General features: G+C 38.9%; 1 protein-coding gene and 1 pseudogene across 1 annotated transcript; both read right to left on the bottom strand.

Moving 5' to 3' along the window:
- Positions 1-9795: 9795 nt before the first annotated feature.
- LOC146472686 (adenosine receptor A1-like) lies at positions 9796-12592 on the bottom strand (annotated as a pseudogene).
- A 5296-nt stretch (positions 12593-17888) lies between these two features.
- On the bottom strand, positions 17889-20078 carry LOC146472685 (adenosine receptor A1-like). Its single transcript, XM_085119496.1, has one exon. It carries the CDS (start codon positions 19838-19840, stop codon positions 18833-18835), a length of 1008 nt encoding a protein of 335 aa, XP_084975622.1. The 5' UTR covers positions 19841-20078; the 3' UTR covers positions 17889-18832.
- Between the last annotated feature and the right edge of the window lie 4875 nt (positions 20079-24953).

Genomic DNA, 24953 nt, shown 5'->3' with positions numbered 1-24953 from the left:
CACAATACCCGTCGACAATTTGACAAGGACATGACAAGGGACATAAATGAAACACTTCTTTCCCTACGATGTCTTCGGGCGACTTGGTAGCCTTTTAAAATATGGCTGAAAAAGAGAGATAAATACAGTCTACAGCGGTACCTCTGGACACTTTGCTGGAGCGTTGTACCATGACGATGCACGGTTCGCTTAAGCCAGCTGGAGATGGTTCCGCGCTGCTTTCTGATACCTTGTCCCCGACAAGGCAGTAAGTGAGAGACCATATGAGACAGATCCCTTTTGTTGGCACCTCAGTTTCACCTTACTGACTTAAACTGAGATTCAGCCATGTATATATATGACGATATAGTCATTTTGTCTTCCATGTGGTCCGTTTTGCGGTTTGAGCATGCTCTTGGGCTAAAAAGATATAATGACAGAAGGATGACTCGTGGTCAAACGGCCTGTAGTCTTAGAGGTACCGCTAGTCTTGGACTCCTTTTACCTTTTTTCATTCTCAAAATTTTTATTACCGTTTTACCGAAAACGATTGTCCTTCGATGGATTGTTGACATTTTTAAAGGAATCAGGTCTTCACTCGAAAAGCTCTGTGAAAGCGGTTGCTATTTTTCTGTTTTTGGCTATTAAGTCAACATTTATTACTGTGTCATGTAATGAAAATGTGCCACGTTTGTTACTACAACAACTCAGATGCTACCTTTCGCCTCATCCTCTTGATGTCTGGTGACATCAATCCTAACCCTGGACCGGTTTCTTCGTCGACTGCTGGTAAGATCAATTGCCTCGTGATGAATGCCAAAAGCTTAAAAAGTTAACACAAAGACAGCACAATAAACTAGTAATCCGTGTGTATTCTTCATCGCTTCCAGGACCTGGTGTTCACTGAAAACTCTGACCTTAAATGTGTCAATGAGACACGGTTGAACCAAAATATCGGCAACTCTAAAATATTGCATTCTGGCTTTACAATATTCAGGAGAGATCGGTCTGATCGAGGTGGTGGTGGAGTTCTTATCGCAACTAAAGCAGCTTTCTTCAAAGCTGTCAAAGAACTTAAACCTGAATCGGAAGGCGAGCTGCAACAGCTTGAGACCATTTTTGCCGAAATTACGTGCGCTTACTGGTCAAAGAATTTTATTCCGTTTTTGCTATGGGCCATCCAATGAAGACCCAAGTTGGATGGATGTATTCGATAATTTTCTTCATGAAGTTTGTGCCAGTTTGAATATAGGGTAATTTCGGGTGAGATCAATTTGCTAGACATCCTCTGGGACTCCATTGACAGCGCATCGGGTGTTAACGAACTAGCCTTTATTGAAACCCTTCACGACCACCTCTTGACATGCACAAATCAATGAAAAACCCACTCGGGGCAACAATGTCAATATAACTGACCTATTGTCTCCAAAAGATACGGGTTTTTTTTACAGACCATAGCGTCATTATTTTCCAGTTTAACGCCTTTATAAAAGCCCCACCAAAAACCCTGAGATTTGTCTACGATTATGCAAAAGGCGACTTTAAGTGTCTGTGTACGGCTCTGTCAGCAATTAACCTCTCTTCGATCATAGCGAATGACGATATATTTATCAATTAGTAGCAATGGAAAGACACATTTCCTTTGCGGTCTCTAACTATATACAGACCAAGAGGCTTAAGGAACGGAATCCCATAGCTTGGATGTCTGGTGCCATACTTAATTAAAGGAATCTATAAGACAAAAGCTGAAACTATCTCCTCGAGCCACCTGACGGAAAAGTTAAAAAACTTGCACAAAACAGTTAAGCGCATGCAGTGGAACAGCCATGATGAGTTTCTTGGTTCTGTCGAGTCCGACCTAAACACAAACCCGAAGCGGTTTTTGACGATATTAAAGCTGAATTCCAAATCGCATACAATTCCTGATCGAGTCTCGACGCCAATATCAGCCAGTACATCCACTGACCCAGGTAATGGTACGCCGTTAAGATCTTCAGCTGAAAATCCTCGGGAAATAGCCAATCTGTTTAACTCCTAATACTACGATAACTCGCAGAACTACTCGCCTCCCTTTTGAGACAAATTAAACTTGCTATGTAAATTGAGCTTGCATTTCAACCTACACAGTAGCAGCCGTGTGCACGAACAGAGGTGATAACATAGGTGGTGTTTACATGTGAAAACTCGCCCCGGTGCAAGTTTCATAGTGGCATGACATCGTGATTCATACCGTGTTTACATGAGGGGACAGCTTATGTCGGCCGACGTGATCGTGACACCATCTTGGATTGGATGTCGTAGACTATGCCACCCGCTACCCGTTTCAGATTTCTGAGAGAGTGATTTCATGCCGGAAGGAACAGTCGTACCACGTTTACCTGAGTTTTCGTACTGAAATGAGAATCTCGCTCCGGTATGAGATTTTCTACTGGTATCATGTAAACTAATACAGAGCCATGAGAGGTAACCGGAGTGAACTCGTACCGGAATGAAAGTCGCGCTGATATTATGTTAACACCCCCATAGTGGCTCCATGCACTATAGTGGAGGGTAGCCACAAAAAAGGGGAAAAAACAAAGAAAACAGTGAGTACAAAGACACTAATATGGCGCCTGATCCACTATTTACCCATCACTTTCGCTTGGCACGAAAAACAATAAAGGCCAGGAGAACCTGGATCAGTTCATCCAACATACAAACTTATATATAAACAGACCGCATGTCAATATGCTCCACTTGAGTCGTATTCGAACGTATGACAAGTGAAATGGCGACCTGGATTAAAAGAGATAAATGAATATTGATACTGCGGCATTTTGTAAAAAGTTACCGTATTTATTCGGTAAACCGCCCACCTTCCAATAAGCGTCCACCTCGAATAAGCGCGGCATTTTGCAATAATGTACTCATTGTGTAATAAAGGGTGCAGCGTTTTGTAATAAATCCAACGTACGAATTTTCTGATAAGGTAAGTATCGCAAATTGTAATAACGTCTGACGAAGATTGTAATGATTTATTTCCAATGTGTGGTAACCGACACCGCTGATGTTCATAACCGTTGATTGTTAGTATGAAATGAATATTTAAAATGCATTCCATCATTTTTGAAAACTTTTCCGTACAGTTAATGCCAGGTATTTTTTTTTGCAATATTCTGATATACAGGAAGTCAAAAACGTATCTATTGGTACTGGACTTCGATCCAAGGGTTTACCAATATTCAATATGGCGGCTTTGTTATAAGGGAGAGGGCCATGGGCCATGGACTGGATCTTGGGCCCCAGGTTACAGTAGCTTGTGGCTATATTAAAACTACAATCTTCGTCATAACTTTTTGGACACCTTAACATTTGCGTAACTACCTCGGGAAATTCCTGACCCCCCTCCCCCCCTTGTTAAATTTCCCATACAAAATTAGTACAATATTCCGCTTTTAATAAAGTGTCCCAAAACGTTTTGACGGACGACGATTGTAGGCCAAGAGCCGCCTGCTGTAAAGCCGCTGGGTCAGTTACGGGAAAAAAATGCATAGGAATATCTGGAGAGTCTATCGTGATCTCTTCTGCCACGAAAGTACTGAAAGGACATTGTAATACTAAGACTTTGAACAGGAACTTTAATTACTTATTACATCGTATTGAACTTTGAACTTCGTATCACACTGTGTATTTTACGTTAGTTGTTGTCTGTTCTGGCACAAAAAACTGCTCTAACAGGTATATCAACAACAAAGTATAGCAATAACAACAACCGAAAACACGCTAGTACGGTAAAAATGACTAAACAAAGGAAATAGCATGTTATTTGCGCTAAAAAATGTTTTTAATTCTGAAACAACCTAAACCTATGGCATATTATTCGAGCCATGCATGATGCCAACGATTGCTCTTAATTAATTAAACGTCTTAACCCAACTTTTTTATAGCAGGGGATCCGCCACAGTAGTATATGTTTTCGGTAGCAAGTAAGTGAAAGTATCGTCGCACTGGCGAAATCGGGAGCACAAATTCCTAGTCTGCTGAAAAAGGATGCAGGTATCACTTGGGTTTGAGTTGCTGTAAGATCGTAGAGCTGTTTCAAAGATTTCGTTTCGAAGGTGGTCAAATATCTTCTTCTTTGCTGATTATCATTCTCATATTGATTCTTATATATGCCATCGCAAGCGCCCGCTTTCGCTGTTCTTGTCCTCTCTGTTGGTTGCACTATTCTTTTTCTTTCTTTTTTGTCATTATTTACTTCCGCTTTCTCCGTTTCGTTTTCTTCTTCATTCCATACTTCCTGGTTCTCTTGCATTTCATTTGAACAGTTTTCAGCAGCATTATCCTCTTCCTCTAAGCACACATAATGCTTCCCTTGCCCTTCTGCAAAGTGTCCTAGGTTCAAATCAACTCCCACCACCGTAAATGGAGAAATTATTGCGTTCGCCTCCACACGGAGGGAAGAATGAACAGTTATTTGAATATTGAAAATGTTCGAGGCAACCTGTAAAGTGATATGATCTCCATAGGTGCCATTTTTGTTCATTTCGGCCAAGTAATCAGCCCATCCTTGACCAACAAATAGTTTTAGGGGAAAACCCTCTGAGTAATTTGGTTTTTAACAAATATTAGTAACAGTGGAAGTAATGATGATAATAACAAAAATGAATGATAATAAATAGAATGAATAGAATCGAATCGAATCATATAATCAGGGGCTCGTTTCTTGACTCTCGTGACAACTCACCGGGCCGGAAACCTAATTATACGACACCCAATTCTGTCAACGGGGATTAGATTCTATTTGTTTTGAAAGCTTGATTTTAAAATCTTTATAATTTATGGAATACATTGGGCAAGTTGCACTAATCGTAACCATCAATCGACAAAAAAAGGGATTTGAAAAAAAAAAGAAAGTTACCGGGACGTTAGACAGACGCACGTGCCACGGGCCTGCGTTTCCTTACGAACACCTATCTTCGTGCACATTATTCATTACTAGAAATGTCATTTTTATCAATTCGTTACTCTTGAAACGACTTATTATCGTCCTCGGGAGGAAGACTATTTTGACGAGTCCACGAACGTCCGAATGACAAGCTTATGGCTTTTTTATCTGGTCATATTTTGTCAATCTTTCAGGAAGGCGGTGCTGCCGAGTGGTCAGACACGTACACATGCTCTTAATATATATATTTAAATAAGCCTAAAAGTGGAGCTCCACGACTCCTTTTTTAATAGCATTTATTTAAGTCTGGTTATGGTTACCGTATGAACGTAATAACTTTACAAATGCCTCATCCTTTCAGAAGTTATTCAATATATTTTTAGTGCATATACAGTAAAAACCCGCATACAAGAACACACATTTCCGGGGTTCAGGCTGATTGGGTTCTTATATATCGGGTATTTTAGGTGAAATCAGCCTGAAAGTGTTCTTAAGTGTTCTTAATTTTTGCTTATCATTGCACTGTCTGTTGAAAATAAAGGATGGTGACATTCATTTTATTGCATATTTTTCATGTAATTATAAGACTTTTAATTCCAAATAAAGTTGTTGTACATTTGCTATACACAGCAGGTGTAATTACTAGCATTTATACAGAGATCTTAGTGCAATACCACAGTAAAGCTACAGACACTGTTTGTTCTATTAAACTGAAAAGGGAAGAGTTTTTATATAGAAGAACAATTCTACTCTAAACAAGGCTTGAATTTGTGCCTTCACGGCAAACATACTGAATGTGATGTCTCCGGTTCTTTAAGTCGAGCAGAGACGATTAAAATGGTAAAATACTCTATTTCAGGGTGAATTTCCCAACAAATGTTTTAGGATGCGCAATCTACTGATGAGCAGGTCGTTTTCCCTGCAATGAAATAATAAAAAAGCAATTCTTGATGGGGACGTAATGCTGCAAAAGACTTAAATGATCTCTGACATAATCAATTACTATGGTGAGAGAATATGTGTAATAAATGACAAAAGCATGTAACCAGCGCCATGTTTCCTTTACAATGATTGACCAAAATGACAAACTTCTCTCGTTGAGTGCGAAAGACTTTTTAATATAGTTTGAAAGCTCAGTTACAAAAAGAAAGAAGGTTCAGCAAACAATAGATCCAAATCAACGCAAAAAATGTGTTAGAGGAACCTATAAAAACGAAACAAATGTTAAGGATGTTCATCACAACCTTTAATTTTTTAGTGGCTGATAAATATAAAAACAGTAATTCAACACTCGAATCTTTGATCAATCTTGTCGGCATCAATTCTCCTACTTTACTGAACAACAAGTTTTACTTTCAGGTCGTTTCTGACGTAGGGCTAACGTATACAACAGACATCATCTCTACACGGATGTTATCTTTTACTATCAAGCTCTCTTGAAAGCGAACTTGATGTTGCATTCATTTCGAGCTTTTATGTGGAAATGTCGAAAAAAAAAAAAAATAGACAAACCGCCAAAGCCTTGAAAATTCGATTTCATTTATATCTTAGAGTAAATTGAAATAAGTTAATGCATGTTGAAAAGCACTCGATATTTTTTCGGCACAATATCTTTATATTTTCAAGGAAACGGAAAATAGCTAAATATGGGCCAAATTATTTCACTACTCTCACTCTCTTCGCCTGTGCCAAAACAAGCATAAACTACAATCTATAAATATTAAATAAAGTGGCCTTGACATTAAGAATCGTTATTTAAATATATCACATTGCTTTTTGCGAGAGAAATGGTTTTTGGAAAGCGTACATTTTGCTCTCATAAACAGCCTAGGGTAGTCATCAACCTCTTGACTAGGTTACGTCACAAGAAAAACAAACCGCTAGCCAATTAAATGAATCGCAATTTATTGAGTTCAGGCTCGACACTATAGTGAGGCCATAAACTTAAATGGCGGCCGGCGAATGACGGACAGTGTTAAAAAACAAAAAAAAACAGAACTGGACCGGAAAATAAAATATTACGTATTATTTTGAAATTTTGACGTTGAATGCATTCTAGAAACAATTGAGGGAATTTATTGCGCAAGGCGTGGTTCGCGAACTGCTGCTCGTTTTCAAGCGCTAGCATATTAGGAGAGAATATGTTTAACATTTGGTTACTCTATCATGAAAGATTTGCTTGTTGTGTTAAATTTGTGCAACACCGAGTTGAAACATTTGTATTGGTTTTACCTGTCTGTTCTTGTCAAGACACTTTAACATAGGTAAAAATATCTTTTGCATTAATTGTTTTCAGCCGGAGATCGAGGCTGTTTTAAAAGCTTTTAAAAAAGACAACGATCAACGCCTTGAACGCTTGCCGTTTGCTTGCTAGTTTCATTTCTTCTGTTCAGTGTTTACTATTAAAGTTCTTAGGTTGGTATTAACTTAATTAAATTTGTCCTGTTAAATTGAAAAAGAAGATAAAAGGATAAAAACTTATTTGCTGCCTTACTGTCTATTAGATGATCAGAAAAATCAACAAGCACAAGCATGAATATTAAAATCTCCAGCTTGCACATCAAATACTTCTTGAATCAGTAAGCTAACATTAAGAAAGCATTTTAGAAAGAATAAAGAAGTATATCAAATAAATGTGATGTTATATTTCAAGCCTGGTGAATGAATGAGAATGATGTATTATTCCAGAAAGTGACACAGGCATACTCGGAAAAAAATCCGAGTGCTCCTATCAGGAGTCGAACCTAAGACCTTCCGATTACTAGTTCGGATGCTCTACCACTGAGCTACAGGAGACTCGTGGGAGCTTAGGCCATTAAACTAGGTTCATGGGACAAACATCCTGCGTACATCATTCTCAATAAAGAAGTAATTGACAAAAACTTGGTGAAACGCAGCTTAAGAAGATGGTCTTGAATCGGCCTCCACCAGGACTTGTGGTGCGCGGCACAACCCACTTTGAAATAAACGGTCAAAGAAAATTAAGTGTATCAGCATTGTGGAAAATATCTTATGTTGTAGTACTTTCTGGCCAGGAGAATTTCCTGGAGTTGTTTCCAATACTGTGGTTTAAAGCAAATGCGAAGGGAGGAACTAAAACAAGTATGTGGTGCTGAATATCTATCATAACTCTTGTGTACAGTTTCTTGTTTTCAATTGCATAATTTTGATAGCCCTGACTGCACTGTAACTCGAAGCGAAGAAGCGTTTGCAATCACTAAGCTGAAGTCCATACATGGTAACAGCCCCACGCAAACAAGAAGCTGATAGCAGCTTAAACTCAGGCCATATTTGACTAAACGGTGCGTAAGCTCACGATCAAAGCGACAACAACAACAGCAACAACTTTATTTCACATTTCCTTCTATTTTCAAAAATTTTCAAATTGTTATAAATTACAGACTTTTAAGTCTGTAATTTACAACAATTTGAAAACACATAGAACATACAATTTATACTTCACTCTGAATATATGTTATATATAAGGAAATACCAAGCAGCTAGATAACCCCTTTCCTTTAAATAGATCGATCTCTCTGTACGCAAATATAAATCTAAACATTTATCCGAAGGAAGAAGCAAGGTTTCGAAATATAAATAACATTTCATTGCATTTCAGATATGTGCTTACGCAATAACACAGTCACACAGTACAGATTATACTTAACTCGTACCTTGATCCGTCGCTTGTCTACTGCAGCTGAGGATATAGATCGCTTTCCTTTCCTCTCGACATGCTATTATTACCATCATCTTTTTGTTGTAACAGCTCCAGAACCCTCAATGCGCCTAAAGCAAACCGTTCGCAAACGCTTCACAACCGACGCCATTTTGGACAACAGCAACAACAACAACAACAACAAGAAAACTGAGGGATAGTTGTAATTGTGCATGGTGCCATCATACGCCATGATAAAAATTAACTTTTGGCTTATTAAAAATGTTTAGTGGCTACGTCCACGGATAAAAGCACAAAAACTCTGAGAACGATCTCAGCTATTGCAAAGTTGTCAGTTTCACCGAGCATTTGGCAAATGCTCTTGTGGCCCCTTGTACATAATTAAGCAGGAGAAAAAGTTGGTTGGTATTCTGAGGGACAAGTGATCAGAAAGACAAGAAATAACTGTCGCATTGAACTGTAAGCAGTCTTTCTCTAAAAGGAACATGGCACAAACGTTTTGATTCTTCATTTTTATTTCCAAGTGTGGTTCAATGTTGGGGGAACTTCTATCTCGTTTGTTTAATAATAAAATGTTTGCTGTGCAAGGGACCAAGTAGTAGTGGCAACATTGATGATGCATCTTATTACACAGGATACGTTTCACGTTAATTCTAAACAGCCCTCCGTCAAGAAATATTCTTCCTGATAATGCAAATTATTATTTTCTTAGAGTCAGCTGGCGTGACTGAAATAATTTTTATGAAGGTCACGACATTTCTTAAAGTAAACAAGTTTCAGTCGTTAGTGGGTGTGAAATAAATACAAGAAGTATACAATATAGGTAATAATACTGACGCGCCAATAAATATAGAGCAACCAACCAATTATAACGTTTTATAAAATATATGAGATAGTACGCGCGTCCTCATTGGTCGATAGGTGTGTTTAGATGAGAGTATGTAAACACAGTTGTGACGTCACGCTTTGTGTGTCTCCCGGCACAATTTGAAAACATTTCAAAGCTTTCGCAAGACTCGCAAAGTAATCTCAAGTACAACTGTTAAGGAAATGGTGACAAATTTCCCAAAATTTTTATCGGGGTATGCCTGTCTTTCCCCCTGCCTCGCTAGACGACCTCGTCGAGGAAGCTCAAGTGAAGACGACAAAATATACAACAAATACGCAGTAAACTTTTTTCAAGGTTTTGCATCTGAGTACCACAATAAAATTCTCTAAAAGACATTCTTTATTCAAAAAATGTACGCGAAAACGAACACAAAACTATATGCTACAGACTATAAATGTTTCAAATCAAACTTTGTACGGCCGGTTTCCGTGTTTTGGCTGTCAAATTTGTATAAAATGTATTTTCTCTGAGACTTTCTCAGCGTAATAATCTACTGCTACGATTACTATTAACAGCAACAACTTCACAGTCTGGATCCGCTGCTTGTGCTATGATTCCTAAACAGCAAAACTTCACAAGGCACGATGAGCGATTCGACTTCTCAGCCATCTCAGGCTGCCACATCGGGCAAGTTCACGTAACTTTCAAGAGCGACCATGCACAGTGACATTCATTTTCAGCTTAAATAAACTCCTCATCTTGAAGTTCTTTCCTTACAGAATCGTATATTTTGAACATTTCTTCTAGTTTTCACCGAATGTTTGGTAGTTTTCTGTAAGATTCACGAGAGTTCAAAGCTGAAATCGCCGTCATCCATACGGGGCTCGCTGACGCTTGCCACAAATTTCAACTTGATTTTGACTTTTATAACGCAAATTTTGATTGGTTCATGTGTTGTCAGATGCGCGTTTTCATTGGCTAGTAGCAAAAATGGTTGTCCAGAGCGTGTACTGAGAACATCTATTTCAATCAAGAAATAAATACACAAAATTTCCCTTCATTTGTCGAACTATTTTTTTAGAAATATTTTCTAAAAGCGATAGAGGACTTTTTTTCCTGTGTTTACATAGCCTCATCTAAACACTCGGGGAGTTGGGAGAATTCTCGAAAGTTATGCAAACCCGAGACGCACTGTCTCGAATTCTCCCAACCCCCCTCGTGTTTAGATGAGGCTATGGAAACACGGAAAAAGTCCTCTATTGCTTAAACAAGAAAAGTAAAAATATAGCTAATTACGGCGTGATGATAAGAAAGGAACAGAACAGAAAATACATACTGAGTAGACAAACATTACTAAATAGCTAGTGAAAAATTTACATGAAATTACATTTGCCTGTTAAGTGTGGGTTTCTCCTAATGAATATGTAACACCTCCTTGTTTTTGAGCTGGAAGCAGGTGGAGGAGGAGGTTAAGATGAAAAAACAATCCTCAGGCATTGCCGAAGATTGTTTTTCCATCTTAGACTTCGCCTCCACCCACTTCCAACTCAAAATCAAGGAGCTGTTACATAGATATAGTTTGGTGAACTGCTTTAGGTCATGACCGCAATACAGGCATGAACATTGTCAACAACAGAGAGAAGAGAGTTTTTTTTTTCACTTAGACGGGAACACTTCATTGATCTACTCCAGGCCTCTCCGTTTGATCTCGATGGTTTTCCGGTCTAATGACGAAGAGCCGCCCTGAAGCTTTTAGAACAACTTTCCTGCCCTCCAGTTTCGTTGTGACATAACTGAGTTTAAAAATGTAAACTTCAAAGCATCGCAAAAACAATTCTTTATCGCCCAAAGCTCAATCTCGTGTATGTTCCTTGTTGTGCAAACACGACTGCGTTTTTTGCTCAGGTTAATGTTTTCACTTCTGTTGCAAGTACATGTTGGCAAAATAAAAAGGATTTCATTTTACAACTTTATGTTGACCTTTCCAGTCGCGTTATACAGTATAACTTTTGGCAATTAAGTCTTTTTCCTCATATTCAGGTCTTCTTGGCATTTTTAACTTGAGTATTCTCTTCTGTTTTCCGATTAGGCAATCATCGAAGGAATGAGACAATTATGTATGTAAGTTTGTGTCAAGACTCCTACTTAAAGCATGTAGTATTTTGCGAACTAGAGTTTTGTTTCTGTCACCTCTTCAGTCCTAGCTACTCCTGACAAATAGTTCATGCGTTCGCATCCATCATTGACAACCGGCCGATCGGGGGACACCTGGCTCAAACGTCTTTTTTCTCTTTTGCAGGGAAAATGCGCTAACAAAGCATTTCTGAAGCTAGGAATCTGCCAGGCATAAAGGAAAGGGTTCAGACTTGAGTTGATCAAAATGAAAAGGGACTGAAGATCTCTAAGTCAGTGAATTGTTATGCAACTGCAACTTCGGCAGAAGTTCAAAATGTAGATTATAACGCATGATGGCGCGTAAAAAATGAGGTACGCCGTCAGTATGAGAACAAATGTCTTTACGATGCGCTTCTCGTTTTCCAATGCTCGCCTTTGCGCGCTCTCAGATTGCAGTTTCGATGACGTTTCAAACTGTGCGTGAAGCTTGCGATAAATGGAGATGTACGAAAAGAAAAATATCACCAACGTCGCAACGATAGCTGTATTGGCAAAAAATGAAAGCGTATTTAATGAAACCGACTTCGAAATAAAGAGCTAACGGCAACGTGATGGATACAGACCAAATAAAGACAGAAGATGCGAAAGCGTGTCGTTGCTTTACCCTGTTTCTGTAGATGATGGGATGGACGACAGCGATGTAGCGTTCAGCTGCCATTGCTGTCAGACTGAGCGTTGAGGCAGTACAGCAAATAAAATAGGAGATGTGACCCACTGGAAGAACTGGTAAATGAGGATGGTTTGTTATTGCTTCTAAGATGTGAACGTAGGTAGAAATCGTCATCACTACAACTCCAACAACGAGGTCGGCGAATGCTAAGTTGACCACCAGGCAGTTGAACGCGTTTCGAAGAAGTATTTTTCGCTCTTTAAACACCGCTAGGCATATTAAAAAGTTGGTTGGGACTGTAAAGAAGATCAGGACGATACAAATGATTGCCGTGAAGAACGAAAGGAACATCGGAGGAGGTACATCGGAGCAGTCTTTCTCGAACAGTAGCATGGCAAAGTAGGTGCAATATTTTCTACTTGCTCTTTTGGAATCACAAACTTTTCCCCACCTTCATTTGCTTGTTCTTACAGGGATGAAACGTGTTTGAATCAGGGAAATATCGGTGCCAACTGAGTCATGATCCATTTTCGGAGACTGATACTTAATAAAAAGCGGTATCAGTTTTACGTTGTTTTAAAACTGACAGCTTTATGACTAATGTATATAATGCCAGCTGGAAAAAGTCCATATATTTAAATATTGCTTTAAGACGGAAGAAATATTGAAGTATTTAATTGCAAGCGGAAACGAGAAGTAAATTTTGAACACATACATACATGCACACTTTATTGAACTTCCCCAATGAGGCTTTTCACGAACAATAAGAAAATAGAGGCACTCTGTGAGTGCATGTGGATGCCGTAAGTTGAAACAGAAATATTGAAAGATAGGAGGAAGTAGCCATAATTTCATGTCAAATGATATTGTCACGAGTCAAAATGGAGACATGTTAAAATTACTTAATATAGTCATTAACGGACAGTTAAATATCATGCGAGTCGAAGAATTGACTATGCAAATTTGCCGCTCAGTCACAAAAAGGAAACAAATAAATGTAGAAAGTCCGTTCGAAATTGTGGTCATAGCTAAAATAGGCCAGTTTACGAAAAGTAAACTTTTACTTCCTGCAACCTTTTTTTAGCCTTTAGGAAAAAAAGCTTATCAGAAACTCAGATCGCGTTGCTCGTTGCTTTTCTCTCAAGCGCCAGCTTATTAGTAGAGAATATGTTTAACATTTGGTTACTCTATCATGAAAACTAAACTTATTGTGTTAAAATGTGTGCTACACCGAGTTGAAACATTTGGATTGGTTTCACATGTCTGCTCTTGTCAAGACACTTCAACATAGGTAAAAATATATTTTGTCAGCCGGACATCCAAGCTGTTTTAAAAGCTTTTAACAAAGACAACGATCAACGCCTTGAACGCTTGCCGTTTGCTTGTTGGTTTCATTCCAGCTGTTCAGTGTTTATTATTAAAGTTCTTAGGTTGGTATTAACTGAAAAAAAAAATTATCCTGTGAAACTGAAAATGAAGATAAAAGGATAAAAACTTATTTGCAGCTTTACTGTCCATTAGATGATCAGAAAAATCAACAAGCACAAGGATAAATATTAAAAGCTTCAGCTTACACATCAAATACTTCTTGAACACTAAGCTAACATTAAGAAAGCATTTTAGAAAGAATAAAGAAGTAATTGACAAAAACTTGGTGAAACACAGCTTGAGAAAATGGTCTTGAATCGGCCTCCACCAGGACTTGTGGGGTGCGGTACAACCAACTCTGAAATAAACGGTCAAAGAAAATTAAGTGTATCAGCATTGTGGAAAATATCTTATGTTGTAGTATTTTCTGGCCAGGAGAATTTCCTGGTGTTGTTTCCAATACTGCATGTGGTTTAAAGCAAGTGCGGAAGGAGGAACTAAAACAAGTACGTGGTGCTGAATGTCTATCATAACTCTGGTGTACAGTTTCTTGTTTTCAATTGCATAATTTTGATAGCCTTGACTGCACTGTAACTCGAAGCGAAGAAGCGTTTGCAATCACTAAGCTGAAGTCCATACATGGTATCAGCCCCACGTAAACAAGAGGCTGATAGCAGCTTAAACTCGTGTCATATTTGACTAAACGCTGCGTAAGCTCACGATCAAAGCGACAACAACAACAACTTTATTTCACATTTCCTTCTATTTTCAAAAATCATCAGTTTTCAAATTTAGTTAATTTTAGAAAACGACCTCTGGCTAAAATGACTAAAAACTACAAGCTTTCGACTTCCCGAACTGCAATATTCGACGGGTAAAATGAATAATAGGAAAGTGGTGAGCAAAATTTAAACAAAGAGCGTGAATTGCGAAATAATAAAAATGTAAATAATTATGAATGTTTGTTAAAAAGAATGTTGTATTGTCCAGGTAACGGGCAAGAATTGTTATCTGCGTTAGGTGTCACATCGTGTTTTTTGAGGATACGTGTCACAGTTGTAAACAAACCATTTACCACACTACAACAACAGTTCCCAGCCCCGAAATTTCGACCTTTGATGGAATCGCAGACCAACGTCGTGTATAAAATTCCCTGTACAAATTGGTCGTGGTGTTATATTGGGGAAACCGGCAGAGCTTTCAATACCCGAAAAAAAGAACATTCGAGAAACACCAAAACTGCGGCTTAAGGTTCTAGAATTGGTAATCACGCCTTGTCCAACAACCATGTCATTGATTTTGAAAACGCGTCAATTGTTGACAAAGGCACCTTCAGAACCAGAAAAACATTAGAAGAGTGGAATACCAGAGTGACACCTAACGCAGATAACAATTCTTGCTCGTTACCTGGACAATACATTATTCTTTTTAACAAACATTCATAATTATTTACATTTTTTTCATTTCGCAAGTCACCCTTTGTGTTTAAATTTTCTCATCGCTTTCATATCATTCATTTTACCCGTCGAAGACCGCAGTTCGGGAAGTCGAAAGCTCGTAGTTTGTTAGTCATTTTAGCCAGAGGTCGTTTCCGAAAATTTTAACTGTTTCCTCCTGGCTACGGCCCCTCAATATTTTTAAATACAATTATACTTCACTCTCAATATATGTCATATATAAGGAAATACCTAGCAGCTAGATAACCTTTTTCCTTTAAATAGATCGAGCTCCCTATACTCAAATATAAATCTAGACATTTATCCGAAGGAAGAAGCAAGGTTTCGAAATATAAATAACATTTCATTGCATTTCAGACATGTGCTTACGCAATAACACAGTCACGCAGTACAGATTATACTTAACTTGTATGTTGATCCGTCGCTTGTATACTGCAGCTGACGATATAGATCGCTTTCTTTTCTTCTCGACATGCTATCATTCCTATTATCTTTTTGTTGTAACAGCTACAGAACCCTCAATGCGCTAAAAGCAAACTGTTCGCGAACGCTTCACAACCGACGCCATTTTGGACAACAACAACAACAACAACAACAACAACAACAACAACAACAACAACCAGATAAAAGCACAAAAACTCTGAGAACGAGATCAGCCATTACAAAGTTGTCAGTTTCACCGAGCATTTGGCAAATGTTCTTGTGGCCCTTTGTACACAATTAAGAAGGGGGGAAAGTTTGTTGGCATTCCACCCGAGGAACAAATGACCATAAAGACAAGAAATAACTATCACAATGAACTGGAAGCAGTCTTTCTCTAAAAGGAACATGGCACAAACGTTTTGATTCTACATTTTTATTTTAAACTATGGCGTCAAAATGTTGGGAACTTCTATCTCGTTTGTTTAATAATAAAATGTTTGCTGTGCAAGGGACCAAATAGCAGTAGCAACATTGATGATGCATTTTATTACACAGGATACGTTTCACGTTAATTCTAAACAGCCCGGCTCCAAACAATATTCTCCTTGATAATGCTAATTACTATTTTCGTAGAGTCAGTTGGCATGACTGAAATAATTTTTATGAAGGTTACGACATTTCTTAAAGTAAACAAGTTTCGAATGAAACTTCATCCATCTTCAGTCGTTAGTGGGTGTGAAATAAATACAAGAAGTATACAATATAGCTAATGGCACTGACGTGACAATAAAGATAGCAACCAACCAATTACAACGTTACAAGTAAAGTAAAAATATAGCTAATTACTGGGTGACGATAACAAAGGAACGGAACAGAAAATACATACTGAGTAGACAAACATTATTAAATAGCTAGCGAAAGATTTACATGAAATTACATTTGCCTGTTAAGTGTGGGTTTCTCACAATGAATATAAAACACCTCCTTGATTTTGAGCTGGAAGCAGGTGGCGGAGGAGGTTAAGATGGAAAAACAATCCTCAGACATTGTCGAAGATTGTTTTTCCATCTTAGACTTCGCCTCCACCCTCTTCCAGCTCAAAATCAAGGAGGTGTTGCAGAGATGTGGTTTGGTGAACTGCTTTAGGCCATGACCGCAATCCAGGCAAGAAAATTGTCAACAACAGAGAGGAGAGAGTTCTTTTCATTGATCTACTCCAGGCCTCTCCGTTTAATCGCAATGGTTTTCCTGTATAATGACGAAGAGCCGCCCTGAAGCTTTTAGAACAACTTTTCTGCGCTCCACTTTCGTGGTGACATAACTGAGTTTAAAAAATTAAACTTCAAGGCATTGCAAAAACAATTCTTTATCACCCAAAGCTCAATCTCTTGTACGTTCCTTGTTGTGGAAACACAGCTGGGTCTGTTACTCAGGTTAATATTTTCTCTTCTGTTACGAGTGCGTCAGGGGCGTAACTACCTGTACGCACACAGACACGTGCTTACCTGAAAAGGGGGGGGGGGGGGGGGGAATTCGAAAATCAAATTAAATCATGTAAGATGAAATAGAATAAAATGAATAAAAAGCAAACGAGTAAAACCTAATGATTTGATAAAAAACACAATTTCAATCAATTCAAGTCATTTGACTCAGTTTGTGTCTTTGAAATAATTTTATAAAGCAACGGAGTGTGTTTTTCCACACCCGAATGTCGGTTTCCACAGAGAAGCGACGTGATTAAAATTAATGATAAAAGAAGCAGAGACCGATTAAAATTTCAAGAACTCTTCAAAACCTGACGGAAAAACACAAACAACCACAACTTTATTTGATATACCTATATTTTTTACAGGAATACACAGCCCGCATATAGCAGAGCTAATCGAGGCGGGTTGTGTAACTTAATAATTATTACAAACATGAATAAAATTAGAATAAATTAGTAAATATAACTATATAAAGTAAGTCAGGATAAGTACACTCATTCGTCCTTTTAAGCAACTAGATAAGAGAAAATTAAATAAGTAGAATATACATAATTATACATACACATATATACGCATATATAATAAGAGGGGAAAACAAGAACAAGAAGAAAAGCAAATATAAAGTTTAATTGGCAATAGTTAGTGATTTTAAAGATTAAAGACGAGACATCAACATAATCATCCTCATCATCAAGCACCGCATGTACAAAAATTGATGAATTTTGTACTTAAAAAGTCTCCTTCTAAGCTTACGCAGATCAGGCTTCAAGCAATTCCACACCTTAGCTACAAAAAAGAATTAAGTCGAACACTCAATCTTGATTTATTGACATAGACATTACCAGCATCAGAAAATTTAGTATTATACGTATGGACATCACTTGAGTAGGTAAAGAGGCGACAAATCAGTTCCGAGGCGTAGAATTAGTAGAATTAGAAGACGCTTCTCACGTAGCCTGTGTCTACGTGTGCTGCAGAGCGAAGCTTTATTGGCGTGGAGAGGCCTAAGACGCCACTTCGGAGTGCTAAGTCAGATGCGAGGTTACCTTGTCCTCGCTATCTGTAATAACTATTCACAAACACAAGGAAATAGACCTCAATGAGGTCATTTCTGTCTTTGCTGGAAGGAAAGACAGCCGATAGTTGTAACGGTCAACCGTTATATCCCTTATGCCTTTATGAAAGCTAAAGTATCTACACTTATATTAATTTTTGGTGTCTCAGTTTTTTTGCTTTTGGCGATGTACACTTTAATTGTTTATTTGTATATTTATACTGATCACGAGTAAGTGCGTACTTAATGCTGCTCAAAAACAATGATGTGGTCGAAAGTGGCAAAAAGTACTCATTTGTGAATAAAATCCTGAGATACCGCTAGCTTGTTGGCTTAATGGATGAAGGGTCCGAAGCACTTCAATGAACCCAAGGAAGCAGCAAAGAATTTGACGACGTAGTTGCCTTTTGGTATCACGTTTACATTAAAAAAATTAACCTCACCATCCTGACGATAAAGAACATTTAATCATAGCACTTAAAAAAAAAATAATAATAATAAAAAATTGGATGGGGAGAGGGGGGTGTAGGGGGATTTGGAAAATTGTGCGTACCTCTGGAAAAATCCTGGCCACGCCCCTGTACGTGGTGGCAAAATAATAAGGATTTCATTTTGCAACTTTATCTTGACCTTTCCAGTCGTGTTATACAGTGCAACTTTTGGCAATTAAGTCTTTCCAAGAGAGGATGTCTCTTGGTCTTTCTTCATATTCAGGTCTTCTTGGCATTTTTAGCTTGAGCAGTTTCTTCTGTTTTCCGATTAGGCAATAATCGAAGGAATGAGACAATAATGTTTGTAAGTTTGTCTCAAGATTTCTGCTTTAAAACATGTAGTATTTTACGAACTAGAGTTTTGTTTCTGTCAGCCCTTCAGTCCTAGCTACTCTTGACAAATTGTTGATGCGTTCGCATCCATTATTGGCAACTAGCCGATCGGGAGACACCTGGCTCAAACGTCTGTTTTCTCTTTTGCAGGGAAGATACGCTAACAAAGCATTTCTGAAGCTAGGAATCTGCCATGCATAAAGGAAAGGGTTCAGACTTGAGTTGATCCAAATGAAAAGGTACTGAAGATCTCTAAGCCAGTGAATTGTTATGCAACTGCAACTTCGGCAGAAGTTCAAAATGTAGATTATAACGCATGACGGCGCGTAACAAACGAGGTACGCCAACAGTACGAGAACAAATGTCTTCACTATACGCTTCTCGTGTTCCAATGCTCGCCTTTGCGCACTTTCAGATTGCAGTTTCGATGACGTTTCAAACTGCGCGTGGAGCTTGCGATAAATGGAGATGTACGAAAAAAAAAATATCACCAACGTCGCAACGATAGCTGTATTGGCAAAAATGAAAGCGTATTTAATGAAACCGACTTGGAAATAAAGAGCTAGCGGCAACACGATGGATACAGACCAAATAAAGACAGAAGATGTGAGAGCTTGTCGTTGCTTTATCCTGTTTCTGTAGATGATGGGATGGACGACAGCGATGTAGCGTTCAGCTGCCATTGCTGTTAGACTGAGCGTTGAGGCAGTACAGCAAATAAAATAAGAGATGTGTCCTACTGGAAGAACTGGTAAATTAGGATGGTTGGTTGTTGCTTCTAAGATGTGAACGTAGGTAGAAATCGTCATTACTACAACTCCAACAACGAGGTCGGCGAATGCTAAGTTGACCACCAGGCAGTTGAACGCGTTTCGAAGAAGTATTTTTCGCTCTTTAAACACCACTAGGCATATTAAAAAGTTGGTTGGCACTGTAAAGAAGATCAGGACGATAGAAATGATTGTCGTGAAGAACGAAAGGAACATCGGAGGAGGTACATCGGAGCAGTCTTTCTCGAACAGTAACATGGCAAAGTAGATGGAGTATTTCCAACTCTCTTGGAATCACAAACTTTTCCCCACCGTCATTTGCTTGCTTTTACACGGATGAAACGTGTTTGAATCAGGGAAATATCGGTGCCAACTGAGTATCCATTTTCCGATACTGCCATTTAATAAAAGCGGTATCAGTTTTATGTTGCTTTAAAACTGTTAGGTGTATTACTAATGTATAATGCCAGCTGGAAAAAGGCCATATATTTAAATATTGCTTAACAACGGAGCAAATGGCGAAGTCAAAACAACGTGACGTGAATTAGTTTTTGAATACTTACATGCATACATTATTGAACCCCACCAATGGGTCTTTTCAGGAACAACAAGAAACAACGCAAAGGGGATAAAACTTATATTTCGTTATAATAGTTCTAAAAACATTACAAAATGTACATACAATATTGAATGTGGAATTTTTTCAAAAATGCGAATAGAGAACTTTTACAATGTTTGGTAGGTTTTAAGAAACGCAATTGAAAGCGTAAAAAAATATTATTAATTCAGAAAGCAAAGTCTTGCGGCCCTTTTAAAGTCCCTCAAAACATGTGCGCCGCTCTTAGAGAAACTGTACTAAATTATTTGAGGAAATTTCAAAGAAAAACAAAGACAACAAAGACACTAATTTGGCGCCAGATCCACTATTTACCCATCACTTTCGATTGAAAAGAAACAAATTACAGCTAAGAGAACCTGGATCACTGAGTTCATCTAACATACAAACTTATATATAAACAGACTGCATGTTAATATGTTCCACTTGAGTCATATGTGAACAAATGATAAGTGAAATGGCAACCTAGATTAAATGAAATAAATGAAGAATGACACTGCTCTCAAGTCGAAATAAACTAGAAATAAAAACTGAAGAACTCCTAACGAGAGTCGAACTCATTACCTTCCAGATGTCTGTCGATGCTCTGCCACTGAGGTATATTGGGACTCGTGGTGAACAATTCAGGATTCTTTTGTGACACAAAACTCAGCGATGACATGACACAAAGCGAGAAATGAACATAAATATGTGAAATGGCGACTGAATTTAATCCAGTTCGCCAACTACAGACCACTTACCATATATATTCATTTCTCACTTGGCTGTTGACATATTGATGACATATGTGAGAATTGCAGTTCTGGCAGCACTTTATCACATTTGAACCAGTATAAATATATTCTCGCTCAGCTCAGTGATAGAGCATCTAACTTGCACCTGGCGTTGGGAGTACTCACAATATTTTTTTTATGAATTTATTTTGTCGCTTCTTCATTTGTTTCACATTTGAACAGTTAGGTTGAGGTCGTTGAGAAATGAGTTTAATAGGACATTTGACAATAAAAACCCTTCTAACTTAGCTTTGTTTTGTTTTCTGTACTAACTAGAGCTATAACTACTTTCTCCCCTCTGGGATAACATAATTTCAAAGGAAAAAGGAAATTAATTTCCGTTGTTTTAGTCAAGAACGCCATCAAGAAAATGGCCTATTTAGTGCATGGCCTAAAACCGACTTGAAGCACACGTGCAAGTATAAACGTAAATGTAATTGATTCACCCACCGATCACCAAAGAGATCTCTAGGAACTCGTTCAAAGGTGACCGTGCGTTCCCGGTCGAATTGGAATTTGGAAATGTTGCTTTTTTGTGGAGGGAGGAAAACCAGAGTGCTTGTTAGGAGAGAAAATCAATAAATTATTGAATTTGTGTACATTTAATTGGGTTTCTCGTTGTAGATTTACAAATTATGTTTTGGACCGCCATGATGTGCGTATAAAATAAACAATATTTAGCATGTCGACACCGGGCGATTATCATTACTCCTTTAGCTGTTTGACAACAAGTTAGTGAGTATTACTTATTTGCTCGACTTGGACGTCGAGTTCTTAAGGGAAGGCGTATGTTAGGGAAATTTCGGTCGATATTTATCGTACTCGTATTCGAGTTTATAGGGAATGATTTCATATTTATCCAAGTATATTTTGTGGTTTAAGGTTGTGTTATTATTGGTTCTATATCGTATATCGTTCAAGTAGTAAGAGCAATGGTAACCTAGTTTCACTTAGTTTCCGTTTTAGTTTTTCAGTAATTTGCCAAGTTGTGCAAAAGAGCTCGAAAACCTTATCATGCTTGTTACTAAAGGGAAAATAATCAGAAAAGCCGACAGTAACTATGCAAGGAAATAGTTTTAAATTATCTTCGTAGACCTGAATAAGGTTAATCAACTTAAAGGTTCTAGAAGTGTTGGTAGAAGTAAATTGGTCAATTTCGTTGAATACTCTTGAAATGAGTTCCGTTCTGTAATTGCGTTTTCTGGAGTATTCAATCGGATTAATCAACAACTTGTGTTAGTTTGTCGTTTATCTTTAAGCCTTTACGGATCCCGCTCCGCCCTGTATATGATTAACTCAACCTTTTAGTTATGAATACTAAGTGAATTTCTTTGTGAACTGTTATAACGGTAATAGCGCGGCGCTCACTGACACTTCGGAAACCTCATTTGCCGGCTACCTTTAAGCACATCAAGAACTTTCAATTTAGGACAGTTGAATAGTGCAAGTTCTCCTTGATTAACAAGTGTAGTCGTTAGTGAGGTTTTGGTGCTAAAACTTGGCTTTTTAATCTTCTACGCGTTATTCAAAGTACCGCCGCGTCCTCTGTAATTATTTTTATTGCCCTTATTGTATTCCGTCAACAATGAATACATGTACAAATCATATATATATACAACCCTGTATGTAGCGCTTAGTGATTACATCGGTGATTACATCAGTGACGTTCTGGAAACGTCGAAACGTCGTGCTATGTTTTACAATATTTCATCGCAGATTTTTATTGTCAAATGATTACATGATTACAACCTTTACTGTTGGACCAACTTATGTCAGTTCGACTTTCAAGAATAAACTACTGTTGGAACCAAAAATGAAGTTATTGTTGAGTCCGGAAAAGTACCAAGACCACAGGCATAAACACAACATGATTTAATACGATCGATTCATACCGCATGCACAAATCAATGCACAACAACTCCCTGATCGCTATCGCCGGTCAGCGGTCAGTTAGGACTTCATGTTACTACATCTTCCTTTTTTTTTAACTTAACTAAATGTCAATAAGCACATCCACAGTCATAAATAAATACTAATCTTAGCATCGTTCAATAAGTCTTTCTGGTCTTCTAAGAGCTCCTCTAGGTCTAAGGCGGGTCAGCAGCGGTTTAGGCTGTAAGGGCTCATTTCCTGCTGGTTGGTCCTCAGGGACAGGCAGTTCTCCGAAGTCTTCTTGGCCCTCTGGGCTCATCTCTCTTGTTGGTGGTGCTTCGTGATTCCCACAGCCCTCATTCTGGGGTGAGGCTGGAGGTCTTTCATCAAGAACTCTTCTTGTCATCCTCCGGTTCCTTCTCACTTGTCCATTTGAGGTCTGTATGACTACGGACCTTGGAGATTCGTGTTGCGTAATTGCTGTCCCTTCTGCTTTCAGGTCAGGGATCCAAACGCGGTCACCAGATGACAGCTCCTCTCCCTCTACTACTCTGTGCCTCCAGTCATAATCGAACTTCATTTTTGCTCGGTATTCCTTCTCTTTTCTTCTGACGTGATCATAGTTAGGGGTCTCTGGCTTCAGCTTATCCGGGTGACAGGGGACTCTAGTACGTAGTTTCCGACCCATGCTTAATTGTGCTGGAGAGTAACCGTGATGCAACAGAGTATCTCTGTAATTCAGGAGAGCCAAGTATTCGTCACTACCCTTATTTAAGACCATCTTCATAGTTTGGACTGCCCTTTCCACTTCTCCATTGGCCTGGGGATATCTTGGAGAAGAGGTTACGTGCTGAAACTACCAGTCAGTGGAGAAGGCGGTGAACTCACGTGAATCAAACTGGGGGCCATTGTCGGTAAATAAGATGTCTGGAATCCCGTGACGACTGAAAACTCTTTTAAGCTGCAGGATAGTCTGGGCAGAGTTCACATCCTTGGACACTCGACATATCTCTACATCTCTTGAAACGTAATCTACAGCCAGCAGGTAGTGTTTATCCTTGTGCTGGAAGAAGTCTACGCCGACTCTACTCCACGGTCGATCCGGAAATTCAGTACCTTTCATTGGCTCAATGCGTTCTCTGCGATATTTCTCACAAATGGCACAGTTTTGCACGACATTTGTGATGTCTTGGGAGATCCCGGGCCACCACACCGAAGAGGCCGCATTCGCACGCGTTTTGGTAATCCCTTGATGACCATCATGTACGCCTTAGTACATCTGCTCTTAACCTTGGAGGTATAATGATTCGTCGTCCTCTCAGGAGTAGCCCATTGTAAAGGGATATGTTGCCACGCTCTCTCCAGTATTTAGCTATTGGCCCATGGACTCTTCGTTTCTCTTCCGGCCACCCATGCTGAACATACCGCATCACGGTTTTGAGTGTGTCGTCGTTCTTCAGCTCAGAACGTATCTCGTCTAACCGCTGGTTCGAGGCAGGTAAGGTCACTAGTACAGCATTCACATAGCACTCGACTTCGTCATGAAGGTCCTTCCATGACTTGAACTCTTGGGCTTTACCTTCCTGGGGGGATCGTGACAATGAATCAGCTGCGTACAGGAGTTTACCAGGAACATGCGCGATGGCAAAGTCAAACCTCATGAGTCTCATCCTGAAACGTTGTATGCGCACTGGAAGCTCGTCTATCAATTTAGTGGAAAACAACGGAATCAATGGCTTGTGATCTGTTTCTACTTTAAATCTCATTCCGACCAAGAATTCTGTCCAGTGTTCAAGTGCCCATGTGATAGCCAAAGCCTCTTTTTCAATTTGGGCATAACGACGCTCTGTCTCAGCATAGGCCACTGGCCTCATTTCGCCGGATGGCTGCTTCCGCATAAAAACTGCACCTAGTCCAAAACTGCTGGCATCAGATGAGACCATGGTCTCCTTTTCTGGATCGTACAGTGCAAGAACTTGCTCGGATGCCATGTCTGCTTTCAACTGTTGAAAGGCTACTTGTTGGGCCGGGCCCCATACCTAGGCACTCTCTTTCTTGAGCAAGTCTCGTAAGGGTTTCGTCTTCTCAGCCAGATCTGGACAGAACTTCA

The sequence above is a fragment of the Pavona decussata genome, unplaced genomic scaffold (genome assembly GCF_977016875.1).
Source record: "Pavona decussata unplaced genomic scaffold, jaPavDecu1.1 SCAFFOLD_98, whole genome shotgun sequence".
NCBI lineage: Eukaryota > Metazoa > Cnidaria > Anthozoa > Scleractinia > Agariciidae > Pavona > Pavona decussata.
The sequence above is the reverse complement of the archived record's forward strand: the minus strand, read 5'-3'. Positions and strand labels throughout refer to the sequence as shown.

What these genes read in the sequence shown, in the direction of transcription:
- LOC146472685 (XM_085119496.1), bottom strand. Translation starts at nt 19,840, where the DNA reads ATGTTACTGTTCGAGAAAGACTGCTCCGATGTACCTCCTCCGATGTTC.